The sequence below is a fragment of the Diabrotica virgifera genome, chromosome 6 (genome assembly GCF_917563875.1).
Source record: "Diabrotica virgifera virgifera chromosome 6, PGI_DIABVI_V3a".
Taxonomy (NCBI): domain Eukaryota; kingdom Metazoa; phylum Arthropoda; class Insecta; order Coleoptera; family Chrysomelidae; genus Diabrotica; species Diabrotica virgifera.
In genome coordinates, this window is record NC_065448.1 from 219,458,399 (window position 1) to 219,474,710 (window position 16,312).

The 16,312-nt window shown below is 33.1% G+C and overlaps 1 protein-coding gene across 1 annotated transcript in view; it reads left to right on the plus strand.

The window, feature by feature from the left end:
• LOC114341819 (uncharacterized) overlaps nt 1–14,290 on the plus strand; it is a 30,621-nt gene extending 16,331 nt beyond the window's left edge. Inside the window, exons 3-5 of the mRNA XM_050653702.1 lie at nt 3,153–3,286; nt 7,850–8,002; nt 14,092–14,290. Of these exons, the coding sequence (XP_050509659.1) occupies nt 3,153–3,286; nt 7,850–8,002; nt 14,092–14,243 (439 nt within the window). The 3' untranslated portion in view covers nt 14,244–14,290. The remainder of the gene's footprint in view (nt 1–3,152; nt 3,287–7,849; nt 8,003–14,091) is intronic.
• Nucleotides 14,291–16,312: the final 2,022 nt, after the last annotated feature.

The window sequence follows — 16,312 nt, forward strand, 5'->3', positions numbered from 1 at the left end:
AGATGAAAATATGGACGTATTCATTATTATATTAACGTTCTATTTAAAAATTATAGTAGTCGAGACATTGACGCACAAAAAAAGGCCTTACTGTCGATTTTTGGCGCAGTAAGACGGATTTTAATGCAGTTTGGTGCGTTGGATTCGTGAGAATGTCAGGAAATTTTGTGAACTAATATAATGATTAAGAAATCTCAAATTGCATTTGTTCATAAGGAAAATGCATTTCAAAAATGCATTTCGGTAAATAGTGGGAAAAATTGACTCAATTTTCTTACTCGGGGGTTTTTGGGGTCGCTGAAAACGAATATGAGGTCGGCGAGAGTGTGCAAACTACCTGGTGCCTGCAGCGGGTGTAATAAAAGTCGACTTCTGGAGTATTGTGGTAATTTATCATATAATTGGCTTAAACTCGTTACTCGGGGGGTTTTTGGGGTCGCTGAAAATGAATATGAGGTCGGCGAGAGTGTGCAAACTACCTGGTGCTTGCAGCGGGTGTAATAAATGTCTTTCTCTGGAGTATTGTGGTAATTTACCATATAATTGGCTTAAACTCATTACTCGGGGGATTTTGGGGTCGCTGAAAATGAATATGAGGTCGGCGAGAGTGTGCAAACTACCTGGTGCCTGCAGCAGGTGTTAAACGTCTTCTTCTGGACTATTATGCAAATTTGTTAAATAATTGGCCCAAACTTGTTACTCGGGGGTCTTTGGGGTCACTGAAAATAAATATCACAACGACTAAAGCAGTTTGAATTAAGGCGCAAGTGGATGATGTGGTTTTGCCTTGAGAGAAAATTACTAGATACAGAATGTACTTAATGGCTATTGCAAAAAATAAAAAGAATGTCATTGGAATAATTATTTCATCTGTTGATGCATTTACCCAGCATTATGTTTACAAACACAAATTTGGCTGCATGGAGAGGACAGTAACATGAACCCAACCGATTGGGGATGGGAATTACAAAATAATGTATTAATTCCAGTTAGAATGACTCAGCCACCTGGTCCTCCAAACATTTTAAATTTAATATTCTGTAGTCGTAAGTCAGACTGAGGCAACTCATGCGGGTGCAGGAAGCATGGGTTAGTTTGTTTTTAGCCTGCAAAAATTGTGCAGGCTCTGATTGCACAAATATTGCATTGGACTCGAGAGAGGAAGGCAATAATGAAGAAGAAGATGATAATGATGAAGAAAATGAATTTTAAAGATAAATTACGATAAATTTTGTATAATGAACTTTTTTAACCGTAAATATATTATATTAATAAAAATTTATGTTTATTTATAATAAAAATACCTCCCTTTTCGATCACTATAGTTACATCGAAGAAAATAGATTACCCCAAAAACCCCCGAGTAACGAGTTTAAACTAATTATATGATAAATTACCATAATACTCCAGAGGAAGACGTTTATTACACCCGCTGCAGGCACCAGGTATTTTGCATACTCTCGCCGACCTCATATTCATTTTCAGCGACCCCAAAAACCGCCGAGTTACAAGTTTGGGCCAATTATTTAACAAATTACCATAATACTCCAGATGAAGACGTTTATTACACCCGCTGCAGGCACCAGGTAGTTTGCACACTCTCGCCGACCTCATATTCGTTTTCAGAGACCCCAAAAACCCCCGATTAAGAAAATTGAGTCAATTTTTTCCACTATTTACCGAAATGCATTTTTGAAATGTATTTTTCTTATGCACAGACGCAATTTGAGATTTCTTATTCATTACATTAGTTCACAAAATTTCCTGATATTCTCACGAATCCAACGCACCAATCGGCATTAAAATCCGTCTTACTGCAAAAAAATCGACACTTCAATCCTTCAATGCCTCGACTATAGACACAATCGTTAATACGTTAAGTGATAGATTTCAGCAAATTAAGAGCCAGGGTAAAATTTTTGAGCTTTTTACGACATAAACCAAATTAAGGTTATGACTGTTAGTTATTTATCAGATAGATGTTTTAGGCTATGTGATGCTTTAACTTTTGATGAGTCAAAAGATTTAAATTATGCTGATCTAAAACATGAACTCAAAGTACTTTCCACGATTGTGAAGCCCAAGAGTACACCTGAAGAGACCCTGAAAATGATTAGAGTATGATTTTGATTTCGCACTCAATCTTAGTGTTGCTTTGAGGATTTTATTAACCCTACCAGTGACAGTGATTTCTGAAGGAAGAAGCTTTTCCAAGCTAAATCTAATAAAAAATTACTTAAGATCAACTCAGGAACTTTTGAGTGCTCTAGCGACAATCTCTATTGAACACGAAATAGCTGAGTCACTGGATCTTGGAGAATTATTATTAAAAGACTTTTCCCGTGCTAAGGCAAGACGAGTGCTACTTACTTAGCATTTAATTTAATTTAGCACAAAGCACATATGAATAAAAATACAATCTTGATTTAAGTTGGCGATTGCTGAAAGAAGGTGGTAAATCAAGGGGGGCGTCGATCGCCGAGCTTGCCCAAGGCGGAAAAATCCCTAGGGCCGGGCTTGGTTAACACCCAATTAGACCAGACGATGGGAATAATCTCAGGTACAATTAGACCAACACCGAACTATTGGCTTCTCAATTTAGAAAGAAAAGTTAAGGCTAATCATCAATGATCCATCAATTATGATAAGTTTGACATCGAAATGATTAGACTCTGCTCCAGATATCTGTTATTGTTAAGGGCCACATCTTTACATCAGGAAAATTTTAGCCTCGTCAACACCTGGAAAAGACAATGGCAAAGCAACACACCACATGAGAGAAAGTACACAAAATGGCCTTCATCAGAAACCGCCAGGCTTTGAACTGTACCGTAATACATGGACAACGCTGAATAGAATAAGAACAAGCAGTGATATATGTGCTGACAGGTTACATAGATGGGGAAAAGGAAAAAGCCCTTACTCCTGAGTTTGATGGTGGTGTGCACCGACAGACCGTTCGTCACATTGTTGAAGAATGCCCCCGAAGACAGTTCCCTGGAGTTATTGATGAGTTCCTGAATGCTACCGAAAAAGTTTTAGATTATATTGATATATTAGATGTTTGTTCGTAATACTCCAATTAACAATTTCTATTATTTTTATATTATGTGTTAAATAATTGACTTTGTTTATAATACTATTTATTTTAGGTTCGATCCTAAAGAACTAACATCTTACGTAGTTGTAGATTGGCAACATATTTACCTAGAAGCAGAATTTGATTTGGTTGGAAATTTATTCTTTGCAAATATTAAAGGAGCTGGTAACTTATACGTGAACATAAGTATGCTTTTTACACTACTCAATATTAATCAATTTTCAATATTTCACATGCGAAAAACAATCTTATATTTAAGGATAGACAGCTACCACCATCGGCTGACCTAGGTCTCTACTTTTCAGTATCTTCAGAGCGGTCTGTGGTGTATTAGTCCATTCTTTTACGGTTTTTGCTCTAAATTTTAAAGAACCGCTTGTCTTGACATGAAATTTGGCATATGTCAAAGAAAAAAAGTGATACTGTGCCGATGTGTGCTTTTGCCCTGGGGGTGACTTTCACCCCCTCTTGGGGTGAAAAATATATGTCCAAAATAAGTCCGGAAATGGGTAAACTGACTAATTTTAAGTAACTTTTGTTCTATAGAGCTTTTTTGCCAAGTCAACACTTTTCGAGTTATTCGCAAGTGAATATGTTCATTTTTCAACAAAATAACCACATTTTTAGACGGTTTTTCGCAAATAACTCAAAAAGTATTTTGTCGAAAGAAACGTTCTTCGCAAAAATATAGCCTATAAAAAAGTAAAAAAATAGTGTACGCGTTAGGTCTCTGGATCTCGTAGAACCAGAGTTATAGCCAATAAAAATTAGATTCATATTCACCAAATTTCAAATAGAATATTTCAATGTAAAATATCCAAAAAATTAAGCACTTTTTGGGGAAAATCTAGTATAACTTTTTTAAAGCGTTTAAAAAAAGCTTTATTTCTGTTTTTACAAAAAGTTTCTAGCATTAAATCTAAGCAAGTTACGCTCAAAACAAAGTTGGTCCCTTTTGTTTTTGCAAAAAAAAATCGGGAAAACCACCCCCTAATTAGCAACTTAAATTAAATTAATCGTTACCGCTCCACAAATTATTTTACTTATGTTGTGTTTATATGATCTGTAAGTTCCATCGATTCAAAGTGCTTATTTTTGAAAAAATTTGGTTTCAAAATAAAATTTTTAAAAATTTAAATTTTGAAAAATATTCTTTTTTTCAAAATAACTTAAAAATTGTTAGAGATACCAAAAATCTCGAAAAACAAAAAAGTCAGATTTGCTTTTCTGAATATCATGTATTTTTTTGTTTTTCTGTTAGACAAAAATTGATTAAGATTTGGTGTTTCTAAATTTGCATACATTCGTGATTTGTGATTCGTTCAACCCCTTTTAACTACAGTCCTTTCAATAATAAGGACTGTGAACCGATGAAACTTACAGATCATATAAACAATATATACCTACATGATTCAAGAAACTTGTGAAGTCGTAACGATTAAGTTCATTTAAGATACTAATAAGGGGGTGATTTTCTCGATATTTTTACCAAAACCAAAAGGGACTAACTTTATTTTGAGCGTAACTTGTTTAATTTTGATGCTAGAAATTTTTTTTATAAAACAAAAATGAAGCTTTTTTAAACACTTTAAATAATTTGTAATGAGTTTTCCCCGAAATGTGCTTCATTTCTGGTTATTTCACGTTAAAGTATTCTATTTGGAATTTGACGAATATAAACCTATTTTTCATTAGCTATAACTCTGCTTCTACTGGGTGTAGAGACGTGATATATACACCATTTTTTTTTTAATTTTTACAGGCTATATTTTTGCTGAGAATATTTTTTCGACAAAATACTTACTACTTGAGTTATTTGCGAAAAACCGTCTAAAAGCGTGGTTATTTTGTTGAAAAAATGAACATATTCACTGCCAAATAACTCGGAAAAGTATTGACTTAGTGAAAAAACTCTATAGAACAAAAGTTACTTAAAATTAGCCAGTTTATCCATTTCCTGACTTTCTTTGGACGAATATTTTTTCACCCCCAAGAGGGGGTGAAAACCACCCCCAGGGTAAAAACACATATCGGCACAATATCACTTTTTTTCTTTGACTTGTTAGCTATGTGTATGCCAAATTTCATGTCAATCTAAGCGGTTCTTTAAAATTTAGAGATTTTGCAATATTTTACCGTTAAAGAACGGACTACATATATCCCAAAGCGAACTAAATCTGGCTGTCCCACTATGCAAAATAATGAAATATGCGTACGGATGCGTTAGCGACGTCTATCTAGAGACAGAGAAAATTCTCTATAGGTCAGAATGCAGAATCCTTGGTGACTACCCAAGTAGCACAATAAAAACATTTTAGTTTTATTTAAGGTTTATAAAGGTTTTATTGTGGTAAATAACAAGATAATGGTTTTAAAGTTACCTTGTAGATATACTGCCAAAACTTTAAAACTGTTAAGCATTTGTCACTAGTTTTAAAGTATATAATAAGAGTATCAAATAAGACTAATTAATCTTAATAGTTAATTTGACTTATTGTAGTTTTAAAATGGTTAATTCTCAGTTCACTTTAAAACTAATCATTTTTATGAAGAACTTCCGGACTGTTTGGTTTTATTAGATTCTAGTTTGTGACCTTTTAGTTTTATTGCAGTTTTAAAGATACCCTTAATATGACCAATAAAACTTACTATTAAAACTACTTGATCTCAAGACTATTATGTCAGTAAAACATATGCCTTAAAACTATTTTTTTCGCTTTCTTTAAAGTTGCTTTCTTAAAAGCAATTAGTAGGCTATATTAAAACCAAACGCTCTTAACTGAATCAATTTGGTTATCGCAAAGACTAAACTATGCTTCTTGTTAGAAACAATAAAACTTAACTCATCTCCTCTTCTTTCATGTCCAAAATGGTCGGCCATTTGTTTTAGAGCGAAACAGTGGTGCAGTGTGTTGTAGTAGTGTATGTACAGTTAGTATGGAAGAAATAAGTCGCAAGTACTTAAAATAGAAATGAACTGGTCATTTTAAAAGAAAAATACAAAACACACAGCACTACGACGCCTAGATTTTAGGTTAGATTCACATTAAAACTGAGTGGCATTATTGCCAGCAGCATTAAAACTAAACGGTTTTAATTTCAAGGCAACCTTGCTTTTACGCAGAATATATGCTCTTGGAAAGGTATAAAACCATTTGATCTTAACAATTCTCTGTCGATAGACTAAATAGTTTTATTTGGATTTCGGCCATATTGCTTTCTGGAGATGCTGAAAGCCATGATAGATTACAATATAATCCTTACATAAAAATTATAAATAAGCGACTTAAAGACATAAATTCGATTTATTTTAACTTTAAAACATTAACATTGTAGATAAAATTATTTTTCTTTTAAATTGATATCTTTCGGATTCAAATTTTTTTATTTATTTTTATTTTTTAATCGCCAAAAGTCAGAAATTTTAGGGCGCGTGAGTTATTTAGACCTGTTTTTGTTAACATTATCAATAAAGTTGGGTGCGCAAGTGTTTTTCTTTCTTGAGAGTCTGAAATAACCAAGTACTTTTTATTATTTTATGGTTACAAATACGTATCTACCTATCATAACGCATGTAAAAATTTGTTGGCCTATATGGAAGTATATGGGTTTAAAGAATCATTTAATATGGTAAATTGTCTTTAAAAGTCTCCATTTAAGAAACCTTTTTAAGTTTGCTAAAAAACTGTTTGCACTGAAAGTGTCTTTTAACATGGTTTTAAAAGCACCTTCACAGCAGCTTTAAAACCAGTTGCTTAAGAAAACTAAGTTTTAAGGTTTTTATTTTTGGTTTTATTGACCTCTTTCAGAGTGGGCCCTTTTATGCTGAAAGCGGTTTTATTGCAACCTTAAGGTTTACTTAAAAACCAAATGGTTTTAATTTTAGTTTTATTCTACAGTTTTAAAGCATCCTTAAAAGACTTAACAAACCCGTTCGGTGCTACTTGGGTATCTATTGCCTGAGCTTTTTACGGATTTATAAAGAGATAGGCCGATAAATACCGGACAATGGGAGAATCTACAAACAACATACATTTATCACCTGCTCGCTGATCTAGATAAAATTCCAACAGAATCATTCATCCTTAATACTTAAATGTGAGTTTAGATAGATGTCGCTAACGCGTCTGGAACGTTCGAAACCTATAACCTGTTCCGCAATTAAAACTTCCCCTGTTCCAGTGTTCCCGTACATCAAAGTTTGTCCGACTAGACACCGTTAAGCTATTAACAAATTGTCAGGTTGCTATCATTAAACTTTTTTTGTTACGCGGGATCCAGGCCTAACATGCAATGCTGTATGTCAAATTTGGACTACTTAAAAAATGTATATGAAGAGTACAGGGGAAAAACAAGGAATGTCAATTTTTCATGAATTTTAGCTTTTCTCGCCATGTGATAGCGTACTATCGATCAGACTATCGATTCAGAACAATAACTAGAAAGATCAGTCTATATAATTTTTTTAAGAACAATTTGTATCCAGGCGAAGGTCCAGGATTGTCCGCATGCCACTGGACAAAAATAAGGAATGTTTTAAGTTTTTTGGTGCATTATTAAATTAATAAGTTAATATAGATTATTATTATATTAAGATTATAGACTAATAATTGCTAGAATTCTGCTAAGAATCTCATAAGTAGTTTTTAGATGTCATAAGAATTAAACCTCTATTGGTGTTAATCTCAATATGTATAAAATGTAACATTCCTTTTTTTTGCCCTGTACTCATCATATATATCATTTTAGCGGATACACAAATCAGTACCAACATAACGATGAGAATTGTTAAAAGAAAAGGCATCGAATACTTAGAAAATACTAAAGTTGCAGCAAAAGTTCAGGTTGGCACTATTGCCAGCTACAGTTTTGATGGAGTATTCAAGGAAAATAAGGATAAAGGTAAACTAGTTTATGTTAAATTTTTGTAATATCATTTTTCAAGCTTTGGGAATGTATCTCAGATCATAGCTAGCTCTAAATATTGCGATATTGTTCTAGACATTCTTGCGAAATTCTTTCATATTTCTGGCGGATTGTGCAATTGTGTCAACATTGTCAGCAAAGACAAACAGTACCTTCGCTCCCTGGACAACGAAACATTTGTTAATTCGTTGTGTTAATTTGTGTTGGTAATTTGTTGTGCACCAGCTCAGGTATGCCGAAGATATAGTGTTGATTGCGGATTCCGATTTGGGTCTACAACTCGGTATGTGAGCAATTTGATATGAAAATTAACATTAAGAACGCCAAAGTGATGTCAATCCGAAAAAACCCAAATGTACTTCATTCTTGCAAAATAAACAGGCGCATTTTAAAATAGGTTAATAAATTTGGTAGCTGTATGTGTTATAAACATGATCAGGGGAAATCGTTGGCTATCGAAGAACCGTATATGATCAACATATCTTTCTTATCGAAGATGTTCAATATCAAACTGTAAAAACATAATATTACCCACTTGCCGTAGATAAAATATAGTATGCAAATCAAAATACTTCAGTAATATTCATAAAAATGATAGGCATATACAGAATAATAGCGTTGAATAGTAATGTACGTTCAGTGGAGAGTATTACCTAAATTGTCGTAGATAAAATAAAGTATGCAGCTCACAATACCCTCTCGATTTAGTAATTTTCATACAAATGATAGGCATATACAGAATAATATTGATGTATAGTAATGCACGTTCAATGAAGACCTATGTATAGTAGTGATCGTTCATATAAGATCCTTGTTGAGCAGTGATCGTTCAGCTGATATCTTTATCGAGTAAGATACGTTTTTATCGTTTGGCTATACTGTAAGACTGGTTCATGCTCATTGATTAAATCACAAAAAAGAATATTGTATATTGACTTTTAATATTATAGTGCATGTTTGTTGGTTTGGTCATACTGTAAGAATGGCATATATTCTTCGATTAATCATATTCTATTTCCAGCAATAATTTCCAGAATTGTTTCGAGAGAGAAGAAAAATGATTTTGACTAAACCTTGTACAAGAAGCGATATACTGAAGGAGTGTCTTTCTACGATGACATAGGTGTTGGATGGTTTGGACATAGTTTAAGAATATAATGTGTTTGTTTTGTTGCTTGGTTTTGTTAGATGTACCTGATGGCGTTCGATCATCATGAAAATTTTGTACCGGCAAGTGACATAAGAAGGCGATTTGATTGAATTGTCAGATGGAGAAGTGTGCGTGTGTGTGTGTGTGTGTATATGTAAACGAATTCGAATGATTGTTTTATTGCAATACCGTTGCATTGTATTTGATAATATTCATTGAGAGATGGATGGTTCGGACATATTAAAAGAATGATTATATTATGTCGTATACGTTATCAGCGATAGGTCGCGCGTCTCTGTACGTTATTAAGTCGTTTAGTCGTACATATCTAATATTCTTTTGACAATTCATCCATGTCTGAAGTGAGAGATGAGATTTTGGCAGATAACAAAGAACTGTGAACGCCTATTTCACAAACAAATATGTAGAAGAATCATTGTGACAACCGAAAATAAGAGGAATTGGTTTGACTTTCTGACTTCACCCTGTATATTATAATTTGCCCTAGACGGAAAGAAGAATAAGAAGCACTATGATACGTCATAGTTTCTTTTTGGTATGATGCCATGTCTAGTTTCTGATTACACCTTGTATATCCCCCGTGTTATACGTCAGCTGTCAATTGACACATGCCCTTTTGACATTGTCTTTGCGTTTGTTCTTGTGTTAACATATTCGTTACCCCGTCCTCTTTCGTTTAACCTCTTACACGTAGTAATCGGACCAATAACAACGGAGATATGCTGTAATGCCGTTTTGGCAATGCCGACATCTGTGTTTTTTGTGTTAACGTATTCGTTGCCCCCTCCACTTTCCAACGACACCTCACACGTCACGATCCGACGAGCCTTCGCGCCTCCACCACAAAACGAGACAAAAATGACCAGAATGGACCTTAGCAATTTCTTATGGGATTTTACATGGAGAAATGGCCTGCTCTGTTACTGGCATGTTAGATCGTTAGCAGCCTAAATCCTCAGAAATAAGGTTTAGAATAGATCCAGAACGTGCAAGAAAATTTTTGGAAAATATCAAAAGGCTGTGATGTGATTCTCGAATTAAACTCGAAATTCGACTATGTTTATCAAAATGCTACGGCTGGTCGACTCTTTACTCTTTTCTATGCAGTTGAGACGTGTAGCCTTAAAACATCAACCGTAAATAAATTGGAGGATTCATAGACATCACATACCTCAAACGAAGAAGTGCAACATAGAATAGGCAAGGAACTAGAACTTTTCAACACAATGAAAGATAGCTGGTTAGCTAGAAAACATCATACATGGACCACATACTGAGGAATAATAAGTACCAGTAATTTAAAATCTACAGAAATGTAATGTACGTTTTTGTTATATTCCCAACTCTTTTCCAAAAATTTGGCACAAGAGAAAAATCTGATCTATTGTTGACCTTCCCTGTCGAAAGCCATCACCTATTATTTCTACTGCGTACAAAATTAATCTTCGCAGTAGAATAATCGACATATCTTTGTAGGTTGTATGCATTAATGAGGTTCCTCTATAGTTCTTACATACATGTTTATCTTCCTTTTTGTGGACGGGTACTATGTGGCTTTCATATTATATTTCAATTTTGCCATATTTCATGAAGTTGTTCTCCCCCCTGTCTCAATCAGTTCCGCAAGAATGCCATCTGGGCCTGGAGCATTGTTATTTCTTAGTGTCAAAAGTGCTGATTTTACTTCCTCAAGCGTTGACGCAATTTCTGGTACTGCTGCGTGGTACTGTTTTTGTTCGTATGTTGTTGTTGTTGTTGTTGTTGTTGTTGTTGTTGTTGTTGTTGTCACATAGACCAGGGCGGATCTGTTTTGAGGTGGATGTGAGAGGTGGCATTCGGATTTTTGCAGATAAAGTTAGGTGACAATTTCAATAATTATAATTGACTTAGGCTCCTTCTCAAATATGCCCGGAACATTAATAAAAAAATTAAAATATTTAAAAATTTCGAAAAACGTCGAATTTAAATTTTGTATGACATACGACTGGTTAAAAATGTCTTAAATTATTACGCTTTCTGCAAAAGAGCAATAAATACAAAATAAGAGGTCAAAATAAGCCTGATTTTGTTCAATGTTTTTCAACCACTTTGGTTGCACTTAGAACCTTCGTAATTCGCTAAAAAAATACATATACCATACTTAAATAGTCCACCAAATTTCATTAAAATCGACTCAATAGATTTTGCATAATAATTTTGCAATATAAATTTTTTTAAAAAAGTTCAAATTTTTTAAAAAGTTTCTGAACAAAACGTAGACATTTTAAAAGTTTGCTAATTTTTTTACAAATAAACAAGCGCTCCACCTATCTAATACACCTTAGGGAATTAAAATCGGATCATTTAAGCAGCTTCAGCAATGTTTTAAAGTTATAAACAATATTTTTTCTTATAAACAAATTAGGGCTGTCGCCACGGAGGGGGTACAACGGCCTCCTTTATTTAGATGGTCTTACCCAAGTTTTTATATGTATTTTGACCCGTAGAACACAAATTTTTTGGGTAATAGTTGATCTGTCATAAGATTGTTATAAACAAAGAACTTGAGGAATTGCACAACAGCAATTTTTCGCAAAATAAAACATTTTTTTTATTTCTTGGGTAATTTTAAGCAAAAAATGTTTTCACAAGTTTTTTCGTAGGATGCATAGTTTTCGAGATAAACGTGGTTGAACTTTCAAAAAATCGAAAAATTGCAATTTTTGACCCCGAATAACTTTTGATTAAAAAATAAAATAGCAATTCTACTTACAGCATTTGAAAGCTTAAGTCAAATTATACCGGTTTTAATTATTTGCATTGCTAAAAATTAATTTTTTATTGTTAAACAAAGCTATTTGTTTATAAGCCAAAAAATTGTTTATAATTTTAAAACATTGTTGAGACCGCTTAAATATTCCGAAATTAATTATGTAAAGCAGGGGTGGGCAAAAGCCGGCCCGCGGGCCGGATCCGGCCCTTTTGTTTATTTTATCCGGCCCATTGAAAACTCCAACAGGCAATTTTTGTTATTCTCTTAGTATTAGTGTGCGTATAACATCATTTTAAATTAATTTGTAGAAATCGTTAAGCTTTAAAGAAATAGCAAAATAAAATCTTTGATTAGCTGACTTATACAATAACCATTATTTTAATATTCTTCTTCTTTTAGTGCCGACTCCACTAATGAAGGTTGGCTATAACCATTGCGAATTCGTCTCTATCTTCTGCTGTTCCTAAAAGCGTCTGTGTGTTTAACCCGGTCCAGTCGCGAATGTTTTTCAATCAGGATATTATTTATCGACTACCAGGACCGGTTTTCCCTTCTATTCTACCCCTCATAATCAGCTGCAACAACTCGTACTAATCATTTTTAAGTATATGTCCCCAATATGCTGCTTTTCTCCTTTTAATGGTGGTCAAAAGTTCTCTATCTCTTCCTATTCTGTACAACACCATATAGGTCATAATATGATTGGTCCGTGGTATTTTCAAAATTCTCCTAAAAAAACACGTCGCAAAAGCTTCCAGCTTTCTCATTAAGTCCACATTAACAGTCCAAGCTTCGGCACTATAAAGAAGAATAGAGTGGATATAAGATTTTACCATCCGATAACGGATTTGCAGATCGAGTCTTTGGTTACTCAAGGTTACTCTTTGGTTACATCTTCAAAAAGGATAATCTTGATTGCTCTCTTCTTGATAGAATTTCTGATTTCGGATTTAAATCTTTCGTAATCCAGACTATAAAAGATTTTTCATTTTGCCCACTTGTTAAATATCTTCTTTTTTTTTATCTGGATTTGTTATAACTTAATATAGTATAATATAATGGACCATATTTCTTTAAAAATTATGTAATATATTTTAGCGGGCATAAATTATTGTTTGCATGTACACCCAAGTAAGACAATAATTTATTAATACTATTATTTATTATTACTATTATCTATTATTAACAGTCAAATTTCTTTGTCCAAATGATTTAAAATCATACTAGTAATGATAGGTAGTGTTTTTGTCAAAAAAATTTCTTGAACAGGAAAAAAACTCGACCAAAAACATTCGCGGGTGCAGTGTACTTACGCGTTATAGTCCTCCGGCCCGGGAGACATTTTGGAAATTTCATTTTGGCCCGCGCTTAAAAGTATTTGCCCACCCCTGATGTAAAGTGTATTAGATAGGTAGAGCGCCTCTTTATATGTAAAAAAATTAGCTAACTTCTAAATGGTCCACTTTTTGTTCAGAAAGTTTTTAAAAAATTTGAACTTTTTTAAAAAAAATTTGGATTGCAAATTTATTATGCAAAATCTATTAGGTCGATTTTAATGAAATTTGGTAGACGGTTTAAGTATGCTATAAGAATTTTCTAAGCGAATTACTAAGTTTCTAAGTGCCACCAAAGTGGTTAAAAAACATTGAAAAACAACAGGCTTATTATGCCCCCTTATTTTGTATTTATTGCTATTTTGCAGAAAGCGTAATACCTACTTTAAGACATTTTTAACCAGTCGTATATCATACAAAATTCAATTATATTTATTTTATTCTTCTACGACTTTGTTCCACAACGAATCGTTTTAAAGTTATAAGCAAAGAAAATAGAAAAAATTCGATGTTTTTCGAAATTTTTATATATTTAAATTTTTTTATTAATGTTCCGGGCATATTTGAGAAGGAGTATAAGTCAATTATTATTATTGAAGTTGTCACCTAACTTTATCTGCAAAAATCCGAATGCCACCTCTCACATCCAAAAATAGACGTTTTTTCACAAATCAGCCCTGGTCTAACAATATTTATCGTGTCTTTATTTAATTTAAGGTTTTTGACTGTCTAAGCCCTTACTCAATTCTAATTTTCAACTTAGAAAAAAATATTATATGACTTTGTTAATTTTATATACTTTTTTTAGGTTCATTAACAACTACGGTACTGAAAAATAATTTACGAGCCTTGATTAACGAAACAGCTCCAGTAGTAGAACCAGCCCTTGCTACTTACTTAGAAAAGGCAATGTCAAAACCCATGGAAACCATTCCATATAATAATATATTTCCAATATAAAATGTACAGTTTTTTTAAATAGATATACAAAACATACATATATAAAATAGTATTGTATATATTTATAGTTTTTCAGAATCAATAGCCGTATTGAGTCTACTGCTAAACATAGGCCTCCCAGAAAAAAATTGATAGCATCCAATCTTGAGCACCCTGTATACGGTTGTGCAGGATGCGCTTGATATCATCCGACCACCTTGTTGGAGGACGTCCTCGATTAGGATAAGCATTGTGTCTATACTAAATTTACCGTCAAGATGCAGTAGAAATAAACAAACCAAGACACGTTAAATGCTACTAGGAGCACTCCCGAATCATAATTTACAATGACATTGTAAATTATGATTCGGGAGTGCTCCTAGTAGCATTTAACGTGTCTTGGTTTGTTTATTTCTACTGCATCTTGACGGTAAATTTAGTATAGGTCTGATTCTAAAATTTTCTTGGTCCATCTTCCATCTTTGAATCTGGCAACATATTGTTTTTCTCCTATTTTATTTTAAGCTCTGTCTCTGAGGGATATAGTCAACACTGACCTCTCCCTTCATTGTTCTCTGTACCTCTTGTATTTCACTGATTACGTTTCTGGTAATTGTCAATGTTTCTTGTCCATACGTTAGAACTGGGAGTGTGCACATTGATCAAAGACTTTCCTTTTCAAGCACATGGGAATATCTTATCTAAACACTTCCCTCAGTTGTATGGTGCTTCTGAGAGGCTTTTTTCAGTGCCACACAAGTGACAGAAAAAAAGGTACGTGCGTAATACATACACATTTATAATATTTATTCCAGTTGTTGATAGATGGCGCTATAATCGGAAAAGAAATGATTTAGATATTTACCCATTATTTACCTATTACGTAAATCTATACGACTATAATTTAAAGTTCTTCTCAGTCTTTCAGTGTGCCATAAATGACGTAATATATGTTTTTAATAATGTAGAGAATCATAGCATAAAATTTTTTTGTTAAATGTGACAATTGTCTGAATCGTAATCGTAATTTTTTATTAAAACAAATCAATTGTGTTTATTTCATTTATAAAAAGGTATGTTCTTTGATTTGTATGGTCTTATAAATTGTACAGTTTATAGTCGTATAGATAATACATAAATCATTTTTTGTTCGATTATAGCGCCATCTATCAACAACTAGAATAAATGTTATAAATGACTTTAATCACGGACTTACCTTTTTTCTGTCACTTTCAACTTAATGCGTTAGAAAGAAATCGAAAAACTGTGACGCACTAAAGATGCCTCTGAGAAGGAGTATATGTAAGCTACCCATGTTAGTCCTATTCTCCTGTTTAACTCTGTTGTTTGATTGCCTCTTCCTAATTTAATCTCATGCCCAGATATTTAGAGGTTTACACCTGTTCAATGTGTGTGTGTCATTAGTTGAGATATTTTTGGCCAGTACAAGGTTGGCCATATATCTATTGTGTTTTGGAAAAGATAGTTTTAAGACCTTGAATATTCATGTATAAGATCTGTGAAGGTATTGAAGAAGTTTGCAGGCATGTTCTAATCGTCTGCAATAAGGACTATGTCGTCTGCAAACCTCAAGTGGTTCAGAAACTGCATTTATGTTGATTCCAATATTTTCCCAATTATTGTTCCTCACAGCACTCTGTAACAAAGCTGTGAATCGTTTAGGAGAGACTAAACTAAAATCGATAAGAATTGGGAACTTGCATAAATTTTTAAATTCGAAAAAAATGTTATAAATCACAACAAAACATAATTTAAAACATGTATCAAAGATAAAAAAGTTTTGTTTGTCTTTCGTTTGGCCCCCAACGGCGATTAGAAATTCAAATTAAAACAGGTGGCCTAAAACGCGTCGTGACGTCATTCGTTTGTACATTTACATTTTTCCAACAAAGTAAACAGAATTTTTATTTAAATTTAAAAAACAGTAAAATAATTTAAAAAAAAAACAAAATAAAAAAAGCTACACAATGTACCAATGTATCTATAAAAATAATATTGTAGAATGTACTTATGTTTATAAGAAATTTATGACTATGAATCTGCAATCAATCACAAACAAGTCTGGCTAA